The sequence below is a fragment of the Cyprinus carpio genome, chromosome A4, assembly GCF_018340385.1.
Source record: "Cyprinus carpio isolate SPL01 chromosome A4, ASM1834038v1, whole genome shotgun sequence".
Classification (NCBI taxonomy): domain Eukaryota; kingdom Metazoa; phylum Chordata; class Actinopteri; order Cypriniformes; family Cyprinidae; genus Cyprinus; species Cyprinus carpio.
The window spans coordinates 6,892,043-6,917,542 of NC_056575.1; the positions used below are offsets into that span (position 1 = coordinate 6,892,043).

Sequence of the window (25,500 nt, forward strand, 5' to 3'; positions counted from 1 at the left end):
AAAGCAATACTTTCTTTTCTCACGTTTTATCTATAAGCAATACAAAATGACCCATTTAATTTTATATAAAAGCTATTTTCAGGTTTCATAACTTGCTTGGAAAACTAACAAGCATTATTTGACGCTTGATTAGTTGTTCTGCTTTGGAAATGCCATTGTAACATTCACCCACGAGCCACAAATTCAAACTAGTGAACGAATTATTTTAAATCGAATCTTTCAGTGAATCGGTTGATAAAATGATTCATTTTCGAATCCCACTCTTTTTGGTTTTATTAGCTGCCATACAAAACATTCACTGTAAATTCATTTTAGAATGATGTAATGTAAATGAAAGTGATATTTAGGTTACATAAAGGTTTTAAACGGCTCTTTTGGAACGTTTTGGTTTTGGAAAATTTTGTTGGAATGCCAGGGACCGCGTGATTACGTAAGGACGTAAAAGAACCGAACGAGCTGTTCAAAAGAACCGATTCGCGGAAGTAAGTCGGACTTCCCATCACTAATTCAAACTCCACCCCTCCGATTCCACTTCATTTTTCCAATGAGCATCAGCGCTCGACTCACCCGAAACAAAGTGACACCTCATCCCTCCAGCAGGCCGCCAAAATGGGGGATGTAAAAACGCCCAGACAATGGTTCTTGTGGAGCATTGCACTTATTTACGTGTGTGCTTTTGCGTCCACCTACGTTCAAATACCAGGTAAGGAAGTTTCTCTGTTTTTTGCAGCTGGATGTTTGGCGGCAATGGTGGGTTTGGGTGCGGCACTAATGAATGGTTGCGTTTACACTTGAACTTGAACTGTGTTGTGGAATGTCGGCGAAAAAGCGGATATCCTTTGATTCATTCATTGGCGCTAATCGTGTCACGGGGATCATTCTTCTCACTTTTCAGTTCAAACTTTTGAAGGACCTCGTGCACAAACAGCATCTCCATGCTGAAGGACGTATTCGAGCAGAATTTGCGCAGTGGACTTAATATTTTTAAATGCGATTTCTGAACTTCGAGATAACAAGACATAATGCCCGAGTGAATCGAGCAGCACTGCTTGAGTTCTTCCACATGTGCTGATATTTGGGAGCCCCGCCAGTTAGTGCTGAGTGCGCACTGTAGTGACCCGTCATCACTCAGGGGCTTGTGAGCTTTTGGCCCTGAAATGATCCATGCATATGCCATGTGTACGGTGTGTTCATGAAGCCTTTTTTTAACTGCTGCATGTACTGTACCAACACCTTTCAAAGTGTCAATAAGCTCCACTCAACCCGTGAACAAATAATCACCTCATCCAGTTTAAAAAGCTCTCACCTCTAAGCATTGCTGCTCATAAAATTGCAATGTGTTACCAAGGGCAGGATTATATACCGTCTTTCTCTCTATAAATATGCATGTATGTGCATACATGGTGTAGAGGGGGTGGGTTTATTTAAAAAAAAAAAAAAAATCCCATTTAACGTTTGCACCAGAATAGGCCAAGAAAATTGGCAATAATGAAAACACACTGAGTAATGTTGTCATACTCTTTGTGGATATATGATTTTATATATATATATATATATATATATATATATATATATATATATATATATATATATATATATATATATAGATATATTTTTTTTTTTTATTTATTTATTATAAAAAGACAAACATATATAAATAAAATCATATATGCATATATATTATAATCATTGTTTGAATTTTATTGTTATCATTATTTTAATTGCTGAATTCTTATTTTAATATATATGTGATTTTTAATCTAGTATATTTTTATATATATATATTATATATATTATTTATATATATATATGTTATTTATCTATATATATATATATATATATATATATATATATATATATATATACTACATACACACACACACACACAAAGCATCAATTTATTGTCCAAAACAATGATTTGCTTTTTCTATTTACTTATTTATATATACTTAGTATAATTGTATTTATTTTTAGTGAATTGAATAATAAAATTGTTTAGTGTTAGGCTTTTGTGTTAATAATTTTGGGGGGGAAAATCACATGCTGACTGTGTCGTCTCAGAATATGGTTAGTGTGTTTGTTTGTTCGTCACAAAAAGCTGAGTACTGCCAAATCTGGCCACAAGCAAACTTGGTTGCTCACAGATAAAGGAAATCATGTGCGCTGAATAATAGCTCTCTCTTCCCGTTTGGTATTCTGAGTTGGGTTGTTTGACTCCCAACTGTGCATGTTTGGCACTCAACAAAAGGGGCATTTTTATAGTTTCAGTTCCTGTGAAAATATTTCCCAATCAGAGCTAACCTCCAAGGTCTCAGTGATTATGCATGGAGTCTTTTCCCTTCGGTGGGAAACGATCCTCTAAAGCAGTGTGCCTGGAGGAGCCTCTTGTGGCAGAACTGGGTCTAATGCCAAAATGGAGTAATTCAAAGAGCAACCGTGAGTCATACATTGACACTGCCACAATACACGGCCTGTTCTCTAACTCAAACCAGTGTGCTATGCGCTCACTCTTTCTGTGGCTTGCATGCCAAAAATGTGGATATGCAACTTTGCAACCTGTGTCAGTCACATTAAAAATTAGCTCAGTTTGTCAACGTTCTGTAACAGTGAAGTAATATTTCCTGATCTCTCTATACTCTACATCAGTCTGTTGTTCATTAACTGTTAGCAAGTAGCCTATAGGAGTATTTTACAGTGCACCTGTTTGCATTGCAGTGTTTAGGGCATCTGGGGTGTCTGGACTTGTTTCGAGGCATTAAAAAGCCACAGGACGGGTTTGTTTTGCTCATGGTCATGGCAGTGTGCACCTGTGGTGTTCTGTTGAATGAATGTTTACATGACGCTTGATGCTTTGTGCTTTTACTATCACTGAGCAAACAAACACAGCTTATTATTGTGTACAGACCTCGAGTGCAGTCTGTCATCACTGGTTCGGCTCTTTTTTCTTTTCTTTTTTTTCTCTCCATATTGCCACCTTTTTATGCCTCAGTCATCAATACAGTATTAAAGTCAATAATAAATAGCATTTGGAACTCATCTTACTTCCAAAATGTGAAATATACATGTGTAGAAGTAAAATGGGTTACGGATATTTATTGATTGATTGGTTGTACAGGAATATAGTTAAAATTAAAAACATCTGTCTGTCCATCCATCCTTCCATCCATCGTAGGGTAGTGAGGATGCTGGAGACTAATAGTTATAATAAAAATATACTTTGGCAACATATATAATTATTGTTGTTGTTTACATAAGTATTGTTTTATGTATTTACTTATTTTATTGGTTTATTATATTTATATCTATTTAGTTGTTTATGTTTTACTTATATGTACATAAGTATAGTTGTAGATATTTATTATTATTATTATTATGTAAGTATAGTCATGATAAAAATATTACATATAAATATTATTTATTGCAAAATAAATATAAAAATACAAATACAAAAATACCTGCATCTACATATATACACATACACATCTCACTCAGAACAAATAAGTAATGATAAAATAATACTGCATTTGTTTGTGTCTCTGGACAGGATTGTATGGAGACGAGGGTATTCTCCCTGTGCGCCTGCAGGTGCCAAAAGTGCAGCGGCCCCTACTGGAGCAGGAGTCCCTTCTGTGTCTGGGGCCGTATCTGGGTCTGGAACCCCAGCAGACCTTGGAGCTCATGTGCCTGCTTGGAGTGGCACTAGGCCTGGGTGCCGTGCTGCTGGAGCCCCTGAGAGACAGTCTGATCTACCTCTGCCTGCAGGCCCTCTACCTTTCACTCTATAATGTCAGTATAATGTCCTTTTATCTATTATCCACCATGTCAAATGCTTCTTTAAAAGGCTTAAAACGTTGTAGTCTCTGTGGAAACATAACTGAGTGATTACAGTATACGTTTTGTTTTATAGGTCGGTGGAGACTTCCTCCACTCTGAATGGTGAGTTTCACAATTTGTCATGTATGACTTGCATTTTGACCTACTGTACTGTGTCTCATTAGGTATAACCACTGGTCATATATAGATCAGTGGGTATAACGGACACAGCCGCAACCACTTGTTTATTTCTCCATCGTTGTTGAGGATCTAATTGAGGTATTTGCAAGTCAAATTCTCTGCAGCAGAATGTCTGCGAGGGAATGAGAGGGAAAACTGACCACAAACTTCACTGCCTGCCCATTAAATTTAATGTGATTTACAGTCCATTTGATTGCTATTCAGTTAGTGGACTATGTGCTTTTGATGATTAAATGGGCAACAAACTTAACTGCATTAAAAGAGACTTGTGGATGTGCTCTTTTGACTTTGGCTGGTAAATAACTGCCCAAAACACCTATCAACTGCATAGCAAAGTGGTAAAATCACTCCGAACACCTTGACAACTGAATAGAGATGGCCTGACAACCACCCACAATGCCTTAGCAACACAACTGCATGTTTCTCACAGGCGAACACCACAGACTTTCTTGAGTTTGAGTGTGATTGATTCTAATGCTCTCGTAGGGACGTGCTGCTGTTGGAGGCTGGGGTTCTGGCTGTGCTTGTAGCTCCGCTGGGTTTGCTGCACTCCTCTTACAGATATCATGACCCTGTGAGCTTCTGGTTGACCCGTTGGTTGTTTTTCCGGCTGACCTTCTGCACAGGTGTGAGTAAGCTGGCCAGCGGCGACCCTGCGTGGTATGATCTGTCAGGTAAAATGAATCATTTTTAACACTATTTATTCCATATTGATTGAGATCAGTTTATTTGTGCTCGTCATACCGCCCACTTTTATTCATGAGGAAATCTTGTACAGCGCTTTGCTGGAAATTCACTAACCAAATGATCTATAGATCATATAAAACATCCATTAGTATAAGGTTTTGCTAATCTGGGTACTTAAATACTGAAAGGGTTAATGTTTATTAGAGTGAATATTTTTTTGAACTTGCATGAAGTGAAAATAGCCAAGAACTGTGATGCAGACTGCACCTTTGTGTGGGGAAAAACTGATTCCTCTGTAGATGACAGTGTTTTGAAAACTCAGACATCTTTTTTGCAGCACTGAGTCATCATTTGGAGAACCAGATGAGCCCCACTCTTTTGGCCTGGTACGTCCATCAGCTTCCTGATTGGCTGCTGAGATTAGGCGCAGTGGTTGTGCTGCAGAGCGAGATCATTGTTCCTCTTGTGACGTTCTTTGCTCCCATTCGGCGTTTGAGACTGTTCGGCTTTTATGTTCAGGTTTGTTACTTGTTGTATTGTTTGTGTGTGTGTGTACATGCATTAAAAGATATCTGCATACCTCCTGTTGAAAAAATGAAGAGTGGATCTAAATGTAATGTTTTGTTTTACTGGTCCCACTGCAATTTTATTCATGTTTTTAAGTTAAGTTCACCTAGAACTGTATTTCCACTTCTAAAAGGACAATTTAGACAACTTATGATTTTATTATACATTTTTAAGATGGTAATTTATTAAAATCATATGAAATATGTTTAAATAAATAAGAAAAAATGCTACTATTATCATTATATAAAATAAAATTATCAGTTATTTATTATACGTACATACTTTATGTATTTATTATTATTATTATTATTATTATTATTATTATTATATAAAATTATAAATTAAAATATAAATAAATAAAAAAATATTTTTTAAAATATAAATTACAATACTAAAATAGTACACAATGTGAAATTTAAAACTTTTATTTTTTTTGCAAGTTAAAGGATAAGTCAGTTATTTTCTGTAGTAGTACACAATGTGACAGTTTAAACCTTGAATATTCCTTTAATGGAGTGTTGTGTTGTTCTGCAAGACTTTTTCACTTATACCTCTTTTTTTTACCATTTTGTCAGCTGTTTCTCCAGCTCTGCTACATCCTCACTGGTAACTGCAGCCTTCTGAACCTGCTGAGAATCACCCTAAGCTTCTCATTGCTGGATGATGATCATTTCAACTCCAATTCTAGTCCAAAGAAGAAGAAGGGCCAGGACAAAAAGCCTAGAAGTATGACCACATATCTCTAACTTTTGTTTTGTGCAGTCGTTTCTGATGGGATAGTCGAGACTTTCACTAATGATCTGATTAAAGGGATAGTTCACCCAAAAATGAACATTTTGTCATAAATTACTCGCACTCATGTCGTTCCAAACACGTAAGACCTTTGTTCATCTTCAGAACACAAATTAAGAGAAGAGAAAAGGGAAAGAGAGATGAACGAAGGTCTTTGGTGATGGGAACGACATGAGGGTTAGTAATTAATGACATAATTTTCATTTTGGGTGAACTATCCCTTTAATCAGATCATTAATACATCTCAGTAAAAAAATGCATTTAAGTAAGGCTTAGCACACTCATTTCACTCTTATTTTACCACACTTGTATTCATACTTCTGAGCTTTTATTTAGTTTGTCTTGTGTTTTAGGCTATGGACAGGCCTTGGTCTCTTATTTGACGCTGCTGGTGGAGTTGGCTGTCTACCTGTTCATCCTCTACAGTTTTATTACTCTCTTTAAGATACAGATTAACTGGGAAGAAAAAACTCTGTCATCGAAAACAAGTGAGTGAGTCTTCAAATGAAAAATCTAAAACTGATCTGCAAAGGAGCTGATGTTTCTTTTAATTTGGTAATGGAGTTAAAAATGTGAGTACAAACTTAGAATTGAATTGTTTTGCGAAATGTTAGGATGAATCTCATGGAGATATGTTAAGGTTGTATTTCAATCCAAAGTCAGAAGAGATATCTCGAATGAATAAATAAAAAAGATCAGTAGAAATAATCAATAATACTGTCATCCAGAATCCTGTTTGAACACAAACATTTGCATAAAATCTGCATAAATTACAATTAAATACTAACATGAAGTATGAATACAATTTTTTTTTTTGAATATTTACTTTATAAATAAAAAAAATTTTTTATATAGAATATATAAAAAAGTTTTGACATTATATTAATGAGATTTGTGTAGTTTATAAGTTTATTTTGCAAAAAAAAAATATTTGAAAGATTACTTTTTTTCTGTTTTCTTTTCCTTTGAAGTTGAGGTGAAATATTTCTTTTAAACTTTCTTGCAGGTTTCAATCAAAATGGATTTAATGCGTTTCTGGAGGTTTTTCAGGAGCTCACTATCTGGATTGGTGTCCTGCACCTCACAAGCGAAGCCTTCCATGCCAAACTAAACTAAACCAAAAAAGTTTATTATAATAAAATCATATTTTTTATACAAAAACAAAAAGTAAAGATTTTGAATTTCAGCCTATGATTTTGCCAAAGTCCATTGTTTCAAGAGACAAGCCAAGAAATCTGCCATCTGTTTGCTCTGTCAGTTGTGTGTGCACACGAGGTATTGCCAGCAAGCTCTGGTCTCTCCTTCAGTGGGCGGTCATCACAGCGGCTGCTGCGGCCGTCTTTGCCCTCAGTGTGGTGAGTTACATGTCCTATGTATGGTTGCAATTGCAATATCACAATTGATTTGTGATTTATTTCATTTATTTTTTTGGGTGGCTTTGTGACTCATTCAGTCATATTGATAGCTTTTGTCTCAAGTGTTCTATAATTGTACTGGTGACTTTCCATTTATTAATTTGTTTGCATTTCCTGTAGAAGTAACTACATTGTTAATATAACATTCTAAATGTGACTTTTGTTTCCTTCATTTTGCTCCAGTTATGACACAAGCAATACAGTGCCCTCTGCTGTCCATAAGCATACAATCTGATCTTTATGGAACGCACTGGTACAAGTACAAGGGCTGTCAAGAAAATTTATTTTTTTATCTAATTAAATACCGTGCTGATTCATTAATCTAATTAACTGCAAATTAATAGCACATCAATTTGGGATGAGAAATTACCCCCCAAAAGTAAAATAGTCATTGTTGTAAATGAGAAAAGCATTGAATAGAGATTATTAAAAAAGTAGGTTTAGAAATAGTTTGATTTAACAGTTTTTTACTCAAACTTTTAAGGCTACAGTGTGGCCATAACATTGTTTTACGAAGCTGCATCTGAAGTGGGATTTAGGTGTATTTGCACACTATTCAGAGGTTGCATGAATGCATTTACACTGCAATTAGAATTGCATTAATAATGCTATGAATTTACAAGCATTTTAACAATCATATTATAAATTATTTTATTTTTTTTTTTTATTATAAAGGAATATTGAAATATAATTTTTTTTTTTTTTTTATGAAATGATACACTAAGTATTAAAATAAAACCACCAGGAGGTGGCGGTTTGATTAGTATTGATTGAGTCATTCATTCAACCGATTCATTAAAACGGATGATTCATTCAAAAACGGAGCAAGTCTTTATGAATGGGTAACTGAATCATTGGCTCACTCGATGTGTTCAAAATCGTGGATTCATTTGGTAATGAAACGCCTCTGTGTTTTGCTTGGAAGTGTGGAGGCACAAAAGTTCTGCTGTGGATTTGTTTGAAACTCTGAGCAAAAAACTGAGCAAAAACAATATTGTGTCTACAACACTATATTAATTTCTTGTTTATTGAACTTTTTGCAATCGTGCAGATATTACGGGGAAAAACAGTGCTCTTGCTTGTGTGATATTGCTAAACTATATTCTATGATTTATATATAAAACAAAAACCCATACACAGGCATTTTTGCCTTCATATGTTGAGTTTTAGGGGCATATAACTGCATAGAGTTGCTGCAAGATGACTGACTGTGTGATGTGTCCTATAAGAATGCAATGTTGATGATGTAGAGGTGCAGGGTGCATTAAATGCATCAGTAATTTTAACGCTTCATTTTTTCCGTAATTAATTGCGCCAAATTAACTTGGTAAATCAGCAGCCCTACTTAAGACATGATCTATGGACTTCACTGGTACAATTTAGGCATTTTTACCAGCCTTTGTATGCAAGTAAATGTGTGTACATGTGTGTTGGTGTTTCCTCTCAGGTTCCATACACATCCATGGCTGGCATGTCAGTCAGTAAAGTATTACCTGCAGTGCGAGATGCATACAGCGCTGTAGAGAGGTACCAGCTGGTCGGGGCATACGGCATCCAGCACAGATTGATCTCTGCCGAGGGCAGGCCTGAGATCATTTTAGAGGGCAGCTATGATGGGCTAACATGGACGGTAAGAAGGAAATGGAAAAGGATGCCCTGCTACAATAATCCAAATCCCTTAATTTTTTTACTCTCGTACTAATGTCACAGCCATTGTTTCCACAAAGTCTTCACTCAGCGAAAAAGTTAGTTTATTCTCAGTGGACTGGTGAATTCTTATCCTGTTGCAGGAAATGAACCCTATGTATAAACCAGGAAATGTGAATGCAGTCCCACCCATAGTAGGACCTCACCAGCCACGGCTGGAGTGGCTGATGTGGCAGGCAGCTCAAGGGGGGGATGATACAAGCCCCTGGTTTACGGGTCTCATACAGCGCCTCCTACAGGGTAAACCCGAGGGTGAGTGACCACTTTACTTCTCAGATTACATTTACTTGATGATGGTGTTGAATTATGTCTCTAATTTTCTGTTTTTCTTTCCTGTAGTGGTTCGTCTGCTTCAGGTGGATGAAGCGCAGTACCCCTTTAGTCAGAGACCACCAGCGCTAATCAAAGCCAAGCTTTATAACTACCACTTCACAGATCCTGCTAAAGACAAGTGAGCTCCTTACTTGTCTAATTAACACTCAGTCACATTTATATATTGTTTATAATTTTTTGAGTTTAAGATTAGAACTTTATTTTGTGAGAATTGCATCATATTTTGTAAATGGAGAAGTTTTGTAAATAGACTCCATTGTTCCGTTAATTATTCTAATATTCTTGGGAGAAAAACAAATAAAACCAAGGGAGTATTCAGAAAAAAGTTATTTTTATAATTTTAATTATAATACTAAATTATATACAGGTAAATGTATAATTAATACATTAACTAATCTGAATTATTTAAATATTAAATATAATAAAATAATATAATTTTTGTCTATAATTATCCCATTTGTTAGTTTTTTATTTTTTTTGTATTTTCCATTTGTAATTTTAAAGATCATTCTAAATGACATACAGTTATGTTAAATCTGTATAATTAATACATTAAAATAACTAATTGGAATTTATATTAAATATAACAAAATTATGTAACAAATATCCCATTTGTCAGTAATTCTGTAGTAAGTTAATTTTATTAATTTTAAATAATGCAAAATGATAACCCAGTTAATATTAAATCTATATAATTAAGGGTAAAATAACTATCTGACTTAATATTAATATTAGTTGGTTGTCAGTTGTTTTTCATTACTGCTGGTTGTAGCAACTATTTGTCCCTTTGTTTGCAGTCCGAATCTGCTCTCAGGTTTAGTGTCCTTTTGTTTTTTGTTTTGGAAACCCATCTGCAGAACTGGTGGAGGCGGCAGTACAAAAAGGAGTTTTTTCCCATTGTGAACCTCGATGACCCCACGCTTAACAAACTGTTAGAGGAGTCTGGACTGAAGGTAAAATAGGAAAAGCAAACATGCACCGTTCACAATAAAACCAGCAATATGTACTGGGAAAGTTAATAGAGTTTTGATGATTGATTTGAAACATGTCTGTTTGTGTGCAGGAGAAATTCCCAGTTCAGCCCGGCTCTGACACGCCTGTATCCCAAGTTCTGAGCCTCATTCGGGGCCACGTCAAAGGCCTCTCGGGGTCTCTCGTGCTTTCAACACTGTTAGCTACTTTAGCTGGCATCTTCCTCATCAAAGCCATCTTATCCTGGGCTTTAGGGAACCGAAAACCTAGACCAGCATCAGCTGATCACAAGCCAAAGAAACCCAAAGAGCCCTCTGAGATGACGGAGAAAAGCCAAGCACCAGCTACATCCAACCGGGGCAGCAAGAAGGACTCCAATGAAAAAAAGGACACTGACAGGAGCCCCCGCAAGAGAAAATGAGCTCTTGCTGTCACTTTGTGCCTTTCTCTTTGGCCATATGCAATGACACATGATTCTCTCTCAGGTGTACATTTTTTTTTTTCTAAGATTGAGTCTTTGATTTTCCTGCCTTTCACACACCTCAGATTTGCATGTTACCACTACACTGTTTTATCTCTTTGTGCCAAAGCCACTCAGTCAAATGCACAGTACTTGATTTAATTGGCTTTGAATGTTAACAGAGTCCATTTTAAGCTATCACCTGCTACACCCTCCTTTATACACAGTGGACGTCCCAACGATTAGAACAAAAGCACAAATGCAATTTTTTTTTTCATGCTGTTCAATGCATTAAACAGTTGTTGATAAATTATTTTATTCCTCAGTTGTTTTTCTAATCCTACAACTTACATTTTTTTATCTAGAGGTACTAAAATCAACATTCAAAAATGTTATTCACCTTAAAATTTAAATATTAAAAAGGTGACTATTTGTAATGACGTGAAAGGGTGGAATGTTTTTTGGATGCGATATTTAATTTTAATTTTAAACTCCACCCTATATTCACTCAACAAGTATGGGATACACACATTCCGTCAAAACTTAATCCAATGCATTTCATAAATGAAAGTTGAAAATCAGTTGTTCGTCACCACAAGGTGGCAGTGTACACACATCATGATTGCACACTTGGGTTTGTTGAAACATGACTGTTAATTGAGTTTAATTTGAGTAAAAGTTTACAACCTAGGTGAGATTTAATTACACAGTACTTATAACAGGTTATATCAAATTGATGTTTGATTCTAAAGGCAAATGCTTCACTTTAAGTTAAAAGAATTTACATTAAGTAGATTTGTATTTAGTTAAAATAAAGTTTTGTTTGGTACAGTTTAACCTAGATGTTAAACCATTATTAATTAAAGAACAATTTATATATATATATATATATATATATATATATATATATATATATATATATATATATATACATATACATATACACAGTGGGTACGGAAAGTATTCAGACCCCCCTTAAAGTTTTCACTCTTTGTTATATTGCAGCCATTTGCTAAAAATTATTTAAGTTCATTTTTTTTTTCTCATTAATGTATACACAGCACCCCATATTGACAGAAAAAACACAGAATTGTTGACATTTTTGCACATTTATTAAAAAAGAAAAATATCACATGGTCCTAAGTATTCAGACCCTTTGCTGTGACACTCATATATTTAACTCAGGTGCTGTCCATTTCTTCTGATCATCCTTGAGATGGTTCTAATTTCAGTCTTTCTTTTTTAATAAATCTGCAAAAATGTCAACAATTCTGTGTTTTTCTGTCAATATGGGGTGCTGTGTGTACATTTAATGAGGGAAAAAATGAACTTAAATGATTTTAGCAAATTGCTGCAATATAACAAAGAGTGAAAAATTTAAGGGGGTCTGAATACTTTCTGTACCAACTGTATATACTGTAATTGCATAAAACATAATGCATTAATCTTACATGGAGACTTTTTATTTCTATTAATAATTTACATTTTATATTTACAATATATTTAAATAATTTATATATAATAATGAACAATTAAATATTATGTATATTTATTGTAATTTCATAGAACCTAATGCATTAATGTTAACACTTTTTATTTCTATGAACAATTTAAATTCTATTCAACTATATTTAAATTATAATGTATATATAATAATGAACATTTATATATTTATTGTAACTTCATAAAACCTAATGCATTAATATTAACATTTCTATAATATTTATATGAACAATTTAAATTATATTATTAAACCATATATTTAAATTACAATTTATAAAATAATAATAGTGTAGACAGATTATGAAGTGTTAATTTTTGGGCTTCACATTACAGTGTATATTTGTATAAATACTGGTAATTACTTGGCATTAATAATGAACTACATGTACTTTTGTGCAATTATTTTGTGAATCGTCTTGTAATTACAGACTGTTATTACCTTGTTAAACAGAAAAAGAAAACATCTTAAACTAGTCTTAGCTAGTTTAAGTTGTCTTAAGCAGGACTCACAGTACAGTATATATCCCTTCTGAAATGTGCCCAAAACCACTTTAAAACCAAGTTATCAGGCTGAGAGACCAGCAAACCAGTGTTTGTGTTTTATCAGGGTACTACAAGTTTAGTCAGATTATGTGTGAACCATGCAAGAAACATCGATTTGAACTGGTCAGTCAGGGGCGGGGTACTTCTCAGCTTGTCAGTTTGCTTTTAGAGGGGTTTTGGGTACTGTACAGTTGGTCAGTCTGGTCTGATTGGGTTTCAGAGGGTTTTGGCCACTTTCTGGCTGATCAGGGTGTTTGGGGCACTTTTCAAACTGGTTTTAGAGGGCTGGTGCACTTTTCAGATGTTCAAGATGTTTTTGGCCATTTCTCAGCTGCTTTGAGGTACTTTACATTTCATTTTGTCGGGATGGTTTTAGACTTTGGAGAACTTGGGGGCCAGCTCAAATCAGCCAAGACCAGCAAACAGTCTTAGGCTGGTTTAACATTTCCTTTTCCCTTTTTCCATACGAAACTCCCAAACGATGAGTCACCCAAGTTTCCTTGAATAGTTTTCTCTATTTTACACGTTATAAGTGAGTCAAAGCGCCCTACCTCTTAAACACAGAGGACAAGACCATCCGCCCCCATTCAATTCACAGAAGCGCTGCAGGGCGAAATTGACTGCGCTCAGGCGTCGCGCTGAGCACGCCATGCTCTCCATCGGGACCGGAGGAGAAAGGCACGCCAAAACCACTGATCCCGAGCCCGTCCTGTGATTATCTCCTGTCAGATGTACAGGCGGAAACATGCCTGCATTCCTTTGTCTGGGCAAACGAAGAAAGTAAGGAGTCACGGCTGATTTGTTTTTAATATTCCCATGTTCCACATGAGGGAGGTTAAGGTGAGTACACGCACTTTTGGGGACGCACACCCACAGCGTAACCAAATCGTTGATTACTTTTCATTACTTATAGGTGTAGTTTATTGAAACGATTAGGATGTAGGCTATCCTGTGATCATGTTCAGGCTGGATGGGTGTTTGGAATTGCGCGCGTTATTTACTTTATATATTACTGTAACTACATTGAGACTTTTTTTTCGTTGTAGATTGGAGAAAGCATTTGTCTATTAGTGTTGCTTTTTTCTGGGCTTGTGACCTGCTCAGGTGTTTTTGGAAGCCCTTTAACAGATGATGTGGCCACGTTGGACACACTGGTAAGATTTGCAAAAGGAGTTGTGTTCATTGTTTTCTTGCTTTCTGTGTTCTTTCTTTGTGGACCCCTGCTGGAGATGGTTTATTGGTCTCTCGAGTTGGTCTGAAAGCTGTTTTTAGAGGGGATTTGATGCTGGAAGTCTAGCTGAGGATCAGTTTAGCCATGCAGGGAGACCAGCTAAGATCAATAAACCATCTAGTTTTAGATGTTTTTGCAGAGAAATAAATTACATTTCCAATTTTTTTATCTAGTCAGGAAGTTTTTTTCTGGTATACAACCAACCAATTCTTACTTTTTCAAACCATCAGAGTGAAAACATTCCCAGCGACTACAGAATACCTATCCGATTCATCACCAAGGATGTGGTAAGCTTGATAAATGTTAATATTTGATGACAAGGTTGACTGAGTTTGCTCTATTATTCATCCGGATACATTTATAGCGGTCCAAACTCATATTTGCACACTTTGAGCCACACTTCATGTATGAATTTTATTTATATTAGATAACAAAATAACAAACCACGTGGCAAACAAATGATGCTAAAGCTTATCTCTGAGCTAACTTCACTTTTCTGATTTTTGCGATGGCTGAACTGAAAGTGAATTTTAGTGAATGCATAAAGTTAGTTCTCCTAGCAGGTGTAGTTCACATACAAATCTTAATATCTTTCCATAATCCATAATATTGTCTTAAGTTTAAACAATGTATCTGTTGTTTTTATCATTTAAACCTAACAAACATTATATTTTGAAAAGTTTTGCATTAAAATAAATAAATTCCACACGGCTTGAATATCATGCAGTTGACTACATTTTTAAAAGTGTCCGAATACATTTTAGGGCTATTATCAGATAAAACATTATGTATTACAGAGTTGCTGTGGTTTGTGACAGTTCCACAAGTGACACCTAATCATTTTTTCTTTTCTAATATCAAAGGGTGGAGCTTGCTGGCTATATGTGAACCTGTATCACGTTGAAAGCAGTTTAAAAACATTGGCCCTCAAGTTTGGCAACCTGTCCACCAATAAAGTGAACATCACTATTTTTATAACAATGCTGGAGGGTTTTCGTTTCACTCTGGACAATGAGGAGCTGGTAATCTCCTTGCGTTTACATTTGCATTCTTTGAAATGTTGTCGTGGCTGTTGGTTCACTCTGGTTTGTTTGTCTTCTCTAGGAGGTGACAATGCAAACATTCGAGTGCCACTATAGAAGGGGAAAGTGGCCGACTAGACGTTACTTTAGCCATGTTAAAGAGGTTTTTACAGCGGCTGGATCTATGCTTGGCAAGTTTCATGACTGCACACCTCCTCCTTGTCAGATCCCCGCAGCTCCTCCATTCACACCAGGTGAATGTGCAAAATATAGTTTTATAACTCTTTTTTTTTTTTTTTTTTTTTTTATGTATATGATGCATGAGCAGGTCTAGATGGAATCTTTTTTGAAACAGAACATGAGAATTCTAAAGAACCGATGTAAAAATGATTAAACATAGAATGGCAGATATGTAGAACCAATTCTTCAGAAAACTGCTGTTTTTTGTTTTTTTAGAGTTCCAAGAATGCGGATTCCATCTGGGCTGCACATACATTTTATAAACTAGAGAAAATGCATGCAAAATTTTATTACATGTGTGCAAAACACACACTATAGCAGGTAAATCAGTAGATATGTTGTTTGTAAAACAGGAGTGTAGCACTATCCAAGCATGTGATAACATTCTAGAGAATTGTGTGAAACCGAATGTCCCGGAGTGGATGAACTTGACAGGCCTTCACAAAGCCCAAACCTGATGCCCTTACTGCATTCATTTTATAGTTTTAGTCGAAAATGTTGTCTATTATTCTTTAAATGTATAAATGTAAAAAAACATATATTCTTTTAACATATGTGACCCTGGACCACAAAACCAGTCTTAAGCCGCTCTACAATATTATCAACAACAAAAAAAAAAACATTGTATGGGTCAAAATTATCCATTTTTCTTTTATGCCAAAAATCATTAGGATATCAAGTAAAGATCATGTTCCATGAAGATATTTTGTAAATTACCTACCGTAAATATATCAAAACATAACTTTTGATTAGTAATATGCATTGCTAAGAACTTAATTTGATTACTTTGATTTTTTTTTTGCACCCTCAGATTCCAGATTTTCAAATAGTTGTATCTCGGACAAATATTTTCCGATCCTAATAAACTATACATCAATGGAAAGCTTATTTATTCAGGTTTCAGAAGATGTATAAATCACAATTGCGAAAAATTGACACTTAAGACTGGTTTTGTGGTCCATGGTCACATATATTCTTAAAATATCCTCTACATTTAGTCAATATTACGTTGAGAAAGTGCTAAATTAAATATCCAAACATTTTAATATAAATTTGATCTCAACATTTAACAGAATATAAAAACTGTCCTTGTTGTGAGAACCTCGGCTCATGAAATAATAACATTGTAATGACTATAGTATTGCAGTACAGTGTTATGAATTATTTATGCTTTATTCATTCAGTGTGCTTGTTTTAATGCATTGTGCTTTAAATACAGAAAGACCATATTCACAATGTGAATTCTAATAAGCATGTTACTTAGTTCAGGTTTTCTTGTGCATTCGTGTTAATGTAATATTATGTTTATGTTGTGTGTGATAGATGGGTACTTCAGATATTTTTGTCAAAGGAGCCAAAAATGCCTGATATAATATATAAACTAGTGATAAAATCTAATAAAATCTAGATTTTTCTAGAAAAATGTTGTTAGTCCATTGTTAATATCTTGCAGTGTTAATAATTTATATTTTTTCTGCATATAATATTCTCATGGCCAACAGTAAAATCACAATTAAAATTGTCATTATTGTCAATATAACAACTTAATTATCATCATAACATTTTTTTTAACTTCGTTGTATCAATGACAATTTTTTTTCTCTCTTTGTTTATGACATTGAGGAGACTAACACTATGCCTCTAATGCTCTTCTGTCTGAATGAAAGCAAATCCCCACAGCCATGTCCCAACATCTATTAGAAAGCCTTCCAAGAAAAATGGAAGCCATTAGGGAGATTAAACACCTCATTAATGCCAATGCTTTTCAAATAACACATAACACATATGGGTGTGGCATTCAGGTGTCCACATACTTCATGCTATATAGTGTACTTTGCACATAATAATTAAGAAGGGAATGTGCTTTTATGTTCTGGCAGGTCAAAGCAGACAGCAGTATGGTATGAACGGAGCGATTCACGGGCTCTTGGCGCTGTTCATCATCCCAAGCATGGCACTTCTGGTCCTCTCTGTCAAGATAGTAAGTTAGTACTCTTATATTTTACACAATATAGCCATGTTTACCAGCAGCAGTAGCTTGCGTCACAATAGTGAGGAAGCCCTGAAGGCGTTCGATGTTCATTTAAATTTTTGGCATTTTTGCATTGACAGCACTCTGCTTTGAAAACACCCATATTTTGCACATCTAAATGCAATGAGGTCAACTAAGATGGAAAGTACTGGTCATCCATCAAAGTTATCTTAATCTATACCTATCCACAGGTATTCAGAAGAAGCTGCTGTTGTATGCAAAGAATGCATGAAGTCAGCTTGAATGAGCCCCACGACGGAGCTGAAGAAAGCAGAACCGAGCCCCACAGCGGAGCTGCGCAAGGGGACCCTGATTCCAGCTCTAGCAGCCAGCAGGACAGGTAGCAGTCTGTTACTTGCAATAAGTCTTTGTCTGTTTACCAGTTAGTAAACAAGACCTAACAAAGCCTCTTTTTCCATCAACATGTGGCATCCTTACAGGGCGTGGGTGGATTCTTTAGGGTGTGCAGACACAGAGGTTTAAATTAAAAATGCATGATGAAACTCATTGGAAATGGCAGTATTTTGTGGTGGAAATCTCCGGGTTTATGAAGCGGACAATGAAGGGAATATTTTGGCTGTTCCAGGAGGGATGCATGAGATGTTTCTAGACTTACTCATCAGGCTGTACCTGCTCACCACAAAAAAAAATAAACATTAGGCTGAAGAGACGAATCGCAACTTGTGTCAGGCTTAATCAATCAATGAGAGTCTGTTATTCCGGGATGCCTGCCTAAAAACTATGGGAGAATTTCATCCGGCAGGAAGTGTGGCTCTTTGATGAGCGAATTGGCTGGTTTGCTGCGATGCCCGCGGCAGCTTGTTGCCTTTGAGGAACGCCGCTGGTCCTGCAGGCCTCTGCAAGGAGAATAAATGGCTTTTTTGTGCCAGCGCCCCATTGCATGAGGATGGTGGTTTATTTTGCACCAGAAAACATATTTGGAACAGAGCACGGGCTTGTCTTGAAACACGTTTGATTTAGAGCGTGGACAACAGTGCCAAGATTTTTGGCGTTTACTACTCATTTATTAACCATTATTGAACCAGATGAGATCCTCACAAGATCCGGTTCTTCTGAAGAGGGAAGGATCTAACGGCTCTCCTTTCATCCACTTTAGTTTTAACACGTCTCTCACACAATCACACTCTTGCTGGAACAACTGAACGTCTCTGCCCCTCTTGAGGGGGTCTGTAATCCTGGTCATCGGTCCGACTGCATTTTATTAACTAGTTTGGCCTTGTACACATGCTCGCACACTCCAGCAGCGCAACAAGAGCTGATTGTTTTGATGAAAACATGGGGAGAGCCAGAGAGCATGAGAAAAGAGCTCACATGGTAAAGAACATCAACATGACTCATGTCCCATAATTCAATCTCACTTGCTATAGCATCTCTCGCTCATTCTATTCCGGTGTCTGTTTTCTTGCTCACTGTAACTAAATGACATTGTCGTGAGATTAAGCCCAATTGAGTAGATTACAATCGATTTTTCAGTGTTCGGATTAGATTATTTTAGATTAGTCAATGTTCATGCGGCTTCTTTCCGTACAACAAAAGCCCCAAAAAGTGTTTGAACACTTAAGCTGCACTTAATGTATGATTTCCAATGCATTATGTAACAGAACACCAAACCAAGTAATCTTTAGGCTATTTTGAAGAAATAAAGTACAAACACACTTTTCAAGTAGAACATTTTACGAAAAGAAGTTTATTTGGTTTCAAACGATAAAATAATAGATATATTGGAGACAATGGGTTTGGAGACATTGTGGTTTTATACTATTTTATGACGAAAATGTTCATATTAAATAAGACCCTTTTATGCTATTTTGGAATAACTTTTGTGTCACTGTCCCAGCGCATCCCAGACAGTCCTGAAAATCCCCCATTGACTCATTGTGCATCACTCTGTCCAGAGCAGAATCAGGTACTGACAGTGGAAGTCTCAAGCTTCTCTCCATGTAATTTTCTCTTTGTCTCCATCAATGCATGCGCTGTCAAATGTTGTCGTAAAGCATGACTGCCAACTCATAACCACACGAGGTCAGTAATGTCAGCCTGGCTATCATCAACCACAGAGCAACTGTAACAAAGGGGCCTCTCATGCGGACAGACACGCTGCTCTTTATGGCCTATAGAGAGTGTTGTCCGTCAAACTTCAGTCAAAGCCCACTCTTGACTCGCCGACTCACACACAGATACTTTCACACACTAAATGGCCCCCAGTGTCATTAACATCAAGTCTTGACTCATAAAGCAGGTCTGAGTGTGCAGTGATTTACAAAACAACCTCTCAAATCATCCGAATATCACAACTGAGAGCTAGGAACCTTCATGGCACGAAAAGCAAGGGATGACTAATGGTTTATGCACATTTTAAATACAGCTTGTGTGTTATTTGTTCTCTGTTGATTAGTAATAATCAAAATAATATAAATATAGCCCTTGCATATAAAACATGTTTATTTTTAATTGTATGGTTCAAGTAGAAAATGTAGATTTTTATTCTTTATTTAAAAAGTGTTTTGAATATTTTTTTTTTCCATATAACAGTGTTTTAAAATTATTGTTATTGCTGGTAGTTATTGTGTGGATTGTCTCATATTTGTTATAATTTCAGGTCAGTATTTTTATATAATTACACTACTACAGTTATACAATACCTGTAAACATGTCATGGGGCATTTAAATAAAATGCAAACTTATAAAATCTGCCAAAGAAAAAAAGAAATAGTTAATTGTCTGTCATCGCACCCTGAACTGTGACTTCTACGGAAATATTTAGTTTTAAAAAGCCTTTGACTTTAGAGGTCTGGAATGAATTGTTTGAGGAAAAGATGCTGGTTGTCTTTAAAATGACACATGATATTACTGGGAACAGGCACTAACCTGAATTTAGTGTAACAAAACAATGGTCTTACGAGAAGGTTTTTAGATGTCTTTGGTCAGGCACAGACCACAGCAAATTAACCCATTCCAATCTGATCATGTTACATGAGAGAAGAAATGTGGCTTCAGTAATCATCAGGATTGTAGCTCTGATGCTAGTTTTATTGTTGCATATATCCCTGATCATAACTGCCACTGTAGCCCTGTTGGTAATGCAAATTATGTTATATTTGACTGTTATCCTGTTCAGGATAAAATTCAGGATTGTCATAATTCCCGTCAACATATCCACTGTGATGATAGTAGCCACTGTCCATTTGAGGGTCATAGGTTTGACTATCAAATTGATTATTTTCCATACTGTACTCCTGGTGTTCAGGCTGTGCTGCTGGATTCTCCTCAGTGTCGTCCAGTAGATTATTGGGATGCAGTTCCCTCGTCTTGAGGCCGATGCATTTGAAGGTTTGGATGCCAAAGATAAACTGCAGAATCTGAGCATTACAAGACAAAGCAATCCAAAATCATTTAGATTTAGATTTTTTTTTTTTAAATGTTACTACTTTTAATATCCTATCTCAGTTTAAAAAATATTCCAGGACAGGTTAAATACAAATTAAGCTTCAGTCACTAAAATGCATTCCATTTGCATTATTTGAAAAACATTTATTTAATATTTTATTTTATTTCAAGTTACACTCAATCACTAAAATTAATTGGATTATACATTTGCAAGAGAAAAATATACAACAGTTATTTTTATTTTGTTTTATTTTTTGCTGTGAAAGATGCTTAACTTGAATTGCATTATGCACTTCCAAGGGAGAATCTACAACAATTAATATTTATGTTTTTAATATTTTTAGTTGAGTTTATTTTATTTTATTTCAGGTTAAATACAAGCTCTGTCACTAAAATGAGTTGCACTATATACACTTGCAAGGTAGAGATATATAACAATTATTTATTTATTTTTTTAATTTTTTTTTATTTTTTTTTTGCTGTATAAGTCAAAGATGCTTAACTTGTATTATACATGCACTTCCAAGGGAGAAACATACAAATATTTTATTTTATGTTATTTTTATTATATTTTTTTAATTTGCTTATTTTTAGCTAAGTCCAAGATACTTAACTTTCATTTAACCCAGAATATATTTTAAATTGGTTACATATTGTGTGAAAAATAATTCAATTTTTTGGTCTCTCCATACCTGAATCAAAAAAAGCCCAACATCCATTCCAAATATTACGATTATATTCATCTCTAGCCAGTCCAATAAAACCTTCTCACAGCCCTATCACCAAAAAAACTGCTTTAGTGTGCAAATTAAAACAGGGAGGATAAGTAAAAAGGTTGTAATGATGGAAAAAAGGTAACATATGTTACCGTTTTATAAATGTCTGATCCATTTCCAAAGCTGTGTGTTCTAGCCAGAATTACAGGGCAGGTAGCGTTAAAACAGGAGCAAGGGTAGATGTCAGTCCCCCCCAGCGACTCAATAACTGTGTTATTCCTCCATTCATTTGAGGTCAGCCTACCACAGCATTGTGCCTACAGCAAAAAGAAAATGCACTTATATCAAAACACGCATTCCTATAGGAGATTGTCAGATAAAGTAGTTATAATCATACAGTCATCTTGCATTCAAGTGTAAATCAGGCACGTACAGAAGTCTGCACACTGTCTAGAAGTTTCCAAAACATTTGGGTTTCATTTCCTCCGTACTGCCTAATGATCTCGTCCACATTATCCCTCAAAAACTGCTCAATCTGGTGACATTCAAAATGTGCATTAGACAATTTGTTTAAGCTTTTTATCAACCAGTTGAATGTGGAATCTCGTGTGTGAAGTTGAAGTCAGCTGTGTTTTCCTTATAGTATAAATAAATAAGGTAAAGACTTGCCTTCTCTCTTCGTATTAATAGCACAACCGTGATGAAAAGCTGACCCAGAATGATGACTATCAAGAAGCACATATACTAAAAAAAAAAACACAGAGAAGAGGAAATGTTAACAGCAAGCTTTTATTGCAACTCAGAAAACAGGGTGAAAGTTATTAGTGTCTATGCACATAAATCATGCTTACAAATATGATGAAACATCTGCTCTCAAAATAGGCACCAGCACAACCCAGCAAGGACACAAACACCACAACAAGGCCGATGAAAAAGAGCCCCCCAACCACTTCCTTCACTTCCTGTCCTGAGAGACCACACATTTTGCTTCATTAACACACCGAAATCAGATAGAAGGACAAACGTACACTAAAAATTGGAAGTATACTTTTTACTAGAGAAAACATAATGTCCTAAAACATTATTATAGGTAACACGAGGCAAACTGCAATAACATGCATTGTGTAAGATGTAACTACTAATTTGAATAATGATAGACTAAGAGAGAAAAAAAAACTTACCAGAGCTGAGAACACTAACAAAGCTGTCCTTATCAAATAAAATCCAAGCAGAACACGCAAAAATGCTGATGCCAAGAATCTGACAAGATCATGTAAATTGTTACTTGTTTGTACACGTAGCCATGCATGAATTAAGTTGGTTTATTTGAGGGGTGCAGAAGTCTATGCTTTTGCACGCTGCTGGCAGAAATCAAGCACATGCTTAATCATACATTATAGGCTGTGTCAATGTCCACCGTATGATTAATATAATTGACTGCAGCCCAGGAAGTTCTTTGTAAGTAATAAACAAGAAATGTCTCTAAAATCCTTACCAGTAACATGCAAATGGTTATTTCGTCTTACCACAAAGAAGGAATTGACAAGCATTAGAAAGAATTTCAAGATCTGAAGTTTGTCGTCTGCTTTCATGTTGCATTTAACAAACTGTTACAGCTCCACATGAAATCTAAAAGATGCTGTGTGGAAACACAGAACACAGATATAAGTTACAAGAAGATCATATTACTTGAAGAGCTTTCACAAATCTATTAAATACTGTCACAGAAAGCCAATTTCAAATTACCTGTATTGCTTAATTGGTTTCCTGTGTTATTTGTCCAATTCGGTATGGACAAAGTCTAAACTGTCGGAAGGATTTTATTTTATACATCCATTCTGTCTTCCCTGGTTCAAGTTTGTGTTTCATTTACCATAATGGTTTCCTGGAGATCCTTCTAATGCATCCTAGGCTGAAAGTTCACTTCCTCATAACAACATAAATGATTAACTTTAACAATCACTTGTGTTGTGCTTGGTGTTTTGTGTTTTTAATGAGGGGTTTGGACAGAGTTCAGAATGTGAAAAATGATCATCTGGCTCCTTTCCTTTCGCTGTGATTGTGCAATGGATTGTTTAGACAATTATCCTTTCTCCAGCTTCATAAAGGTACCAAGGAGTGCCATAGTTTGCAGAACAGATGGTCATACCAGGTTTTTTTTTTTGTAAATATACAATGGTAATACCATAATTTGGTACCATAATTTATCCTGATAATGCCAAAGTAATATTTGAAATACTTTGGAATGCCATGTGAATACCATTAATATGATATTCTACAAATTAAAGTATCATCTCATCACGGTGTCATTGTAGCACCACAATACTTTTGTGTAAGTTCCATCGTCATCATCACCATCAGTCTTTCCATCAGCCCCCACTGCGACCTTGCAACAATTTGCCTTTTCACCAAGAACTGATTCTAATCTCAAAAGTTCCTCTAGGGTTAGAAACCTATAGAGTGCGTCATCTTCTGGTCAAATACATTAGCACAGGTTCGATTGCTCCTACTCGACTAGCACTGCCGGCCGCGATAGGTCATGGACTACTCGGGTCTCTCTCCGTCCTCATTTCCGGCTCAGGTCTCAGCAGAACGAGTGTGTTTCGTTGTAGTTGTGATCAAGAACCGGTGGATTTAAACACGCACCAGCAGAGATGTCTACCGCTCTTGAGAGTTACATTAACCGTATCCTTTGATGCACTTGATGATGGTGATGTTGTAGATCAATAGCTGGCGGCGTTGTGTTGTATTCAAGACAGTGTTTCAGTGGGCGCGCGATCAAGTGATTTGGTGTGTTATGATGAGCTTGATAAAGTCATCGCGGTTTAGTATGCATGCATGCATGTATGAATGAATGCATCAGATTTTATATATACTACATATATACAGTGAATATGCATGGCTTAATTGAGTGTGTGTGTAGTATGTACTAAGTATATTAAATGCATGCATGTAACGTGTCTATATCTATTTCATATATGCGTAATTATTTTTTATTACATATGTTAGTGTACTACAATCTATGCATTGATTATTTAATTGAATATGATTGTGTATGTAAGTCTACACGAGCCTGATATTTCCCTAACCAGCATTATTCAGGGACGGTTGCCATCGTCACTTCAGACGGGAGAATGATTGTGGTGAGTGTTTCTCATCTCCTTAAGTAAGCATTGTTTATATGCATTAATAAAGGAGCCTGCTTATGACTTTTATTGTTGTCCTTAGGGGACGCTAAAGGGCTTCGATCAGACGATCAATCTCATCCTGGATGAAAGCCATGAGCGGGTGTTCAGCTCTTCCCAGGGAGTAGAGCAGGTGGTTCTGGGACTGTATATTGTCAGAGGCGATAATGTGTATGTATTATGCCCTTTCTAGTATTTGTGCTACTTATTTAGATTGTGTAAAACAACTGCAGACACTTCAGTGGATTTTAAAGGCTTGTATGTTTGTGTTTCAGGGCTGTAATCGGTGAAATCGATGAAGAAACGGATTCTGCGCTGGATCTTGGAAACATAAGAGCAGAACCGCTCAATTCTGTGGTGCACTGATGCCTCTCAAACCAGGACAGAAAAATCCATGTTTAGATGAAATTCACTGTTTCCATTTGAAGACTGACATTAGGAAGTCTGCAGGCATCGAAAAGCAGAAATATTATTAGCTTTTTTTTAATCTTGATGAAAACAGACTGAATGCATATTCTTTTTTACATGTGTTGAAATAAAAAAAATTGGAAAGTATTTTATTTAAATATTTATTTTTATTTTTGATGAAGGCAAAAAACAAGGTGATGAAGGCTGATGCAAGTAACCAATTCCTAGTCAACTCCTAGTTAAAATGTAAGATAAATATAAATAT

The 25,500-nt window shown here is 35.7% G+C and overlaps 4 protein-coding genes across 6 annotated transcripts; 3 read left to right on the forward strand and 1 right to left on the reverse strand.

The window, feature by feature from the left end:
• The first annotated feature begins 517 nt into the window (after positions 1-517).
• Positions 518-11,260, forward strand: LOC109086801 (lipase maturation factor 2-like). The gene is made up of 14 exons (XM_042749382.1): positions 518-703; positions 3,545-3,786; positions 3,908-3,936; positions 4,501-4,688; positions 5,039-5,220; positions 5,844-5,994; positions 6,414-6,548; positions 7,067-7,168; positions 7,315-7,415; positions 8,923-9,105; positions 9,266-9,434; positions 9,522-9,634; positions 10,361-10,468; positions 10,579-11,260. Exons 1-14 carry the CDS (start codon positions 610-612, stop codon positions 10,906-10,908), a joined length of 2,127 nt encoding a protein of 708 aa, XP_042605316.1. The 5' UTR covers positions 518-609; the 3' UTR covers positions 10,909-11,260.
• A 1,939-nt stretch (positions 11,261-13,199) lies between these two features.
• Positions 13,200-20,902, forward strand: LOC109086797. The gene is made up of 8 exons (XM_042749248.1): positions 13,200-13,833; positions 14,040-14,147; positions 14,455-14,511; positions 15,088-15,246; positions 15,329-15,500; positions 17,367-17,467; positions 17,710-17,858; positions 17,959-20,902. Exons 1-8 carry the CDS (start codon positions 13,810-13,812, stop codon positions 17,999-18,001), a joined length of 813 nt encoding a protein of 270 aa, XP_042605182.1. The 5' UTR covers positions 13,200-13,809; the 3' UTR covers positions 18,002-20,902.
• Positions 19,204-23,549, reverse strand: LOC109086804 (CD82 antigen-like). 3 transcript variants are annotated; one of them, XM_019101090.2, is made up of 9 exons: positions 23,389-23,549; positions 23,169-23,281; positions 22,824-22,902; positions 22,494-22,609; positions 22,312-22,386; positions 22,076-22,177; positions 21,795-21,959; positions 21,619-21,702; positions 19,204-20,898 (listed from the first exon to the last, which is right to left on the reverse strand). In XM_019101090.2, the coding sequence occupies exons 2-9, from the start codon at positions 23,232-23,234 to the stop codon at positions 20,632-20,634; spliced, it is 954 nt and encodes a 317-aa protein (XP_018956635.2). In that variant the 5' UTR covers positions 23,235-23,281; positions 23,389-23,549; the 3' UTR covers positions 19,204-20,631. The 3 variants fall into 3 exon arrangements, with proteins under 3 accessions (XP_018956635.2, XP_018956636.2, XP_042605118.1); XM_019101091.2 differs by having other exon boundaries at positions 23,138-23,281; positions 23,389-23,424; XM_042749184.1 differs by lacking the exon at positions 21,619-21,702.
• Positions 23,550-24,174: 625 nt separating this feature from the next.
• On the forward strand, positions 24,175-25,382 carry LOC109086803 (U6 snRNA-associated Sm-like protein LSm8). Its single transcript, XM_019101089.2, has 4 exons — positions 24,175-24,327; positions 24,745-24,785; positions 24,871-24,998; positions 25,103-25,382. The coding sequence occupies exons 1-4, from the start codon at positions 24,297-24,299 to the stop codon at positions 25,191-25,193; spliced, it is 291 nt and encodes a 96-aa protein (XP_018956634.1). The 5' UTR covers positions 24,175-24,296; the 3' UTR covers positions 25,194-25,382.
• Positions 25,383-25,500: the final 118 nt, after the last annotated feature.

Coding starts and splice junctions, on each gene's coding strand:
- LOC109086801 (XM_042749382.1), top strand. CDS start 610: ATGGGGGATGTAAAAACGCCCAGACAATGGTTCTTGTGGAGCATTGCA. Junction 4,689..5,038: donor TGCGTGGTATGATCTGTCAG/GTAAAATGAATC, acceptor TCTTTTTTGCAG/CACTGAGTCATCATTTGGAG. Junction 7,416..8,922: donor CCGTCTTTGCCCTCAGTGTG/GTGAGTTACATG, acceptor GTTTCCTCTCAG/GTTCCATACACATCCATGGC.
- LOC109086797 (XM_042749248.1), top strand. CDS start 13,810: ATGTTCCACATGAGGGAGGTTAAG. Junction 14,148..14,454: donor TGGCCACGTTGGACACACTG/GTAAGATTTGCA, acceptor TCAAACCATCAG/AGTGAAAACATTCCCAGCGA. Junction 15,247..15,328: donor CTCTGGACAATGAGGAGCTG/GTAATCTCCTTG, acceptor TGTCTTCTCTAG/GAGGTGACAATGCAAACATT.
- LOC109086804 (XM_019101090.2), bottom strand. CDS start 23,234: ATGAAAGCAGACGACAAACTTCAGATCTTGAAATTCTTTCTAATGCTT. Junction 22,610..22,823: donor TGTTAGTGTTCTCAGCTCTG/GTAAGTTTTTTT, acceptor GTGGTCTCTCAG/GACAGGAAGTGAAGGAAGTG. Junction 22,178..22,311: donor TATTAATACGAAGAGAGAAG/GCAAGTCTTTAC, acceptor GAATGTCACCAG/ATTGAGCAGTTTTTGAGGGA.
- LOC109086803 (XM_019101089.2), top strand. CDS start 24,297: ATGTCTACCGCTCTTGAGAGTTACATTAACC. Junction 24,786..24,870: donor CAGACGGGAGAATGATTGTG/GTGAGTGTTTCT, acceptor TGTTGTCCTTAG/GGGACGCTAAAGGGCTTCGA. Junction 24,999..25,102: donor ATTGTCAGAGGCGATAATGT/GTATGTATTATG, acceptor TTTGTGTTTCAG/GGCTGTAATCGGTGAAATCG.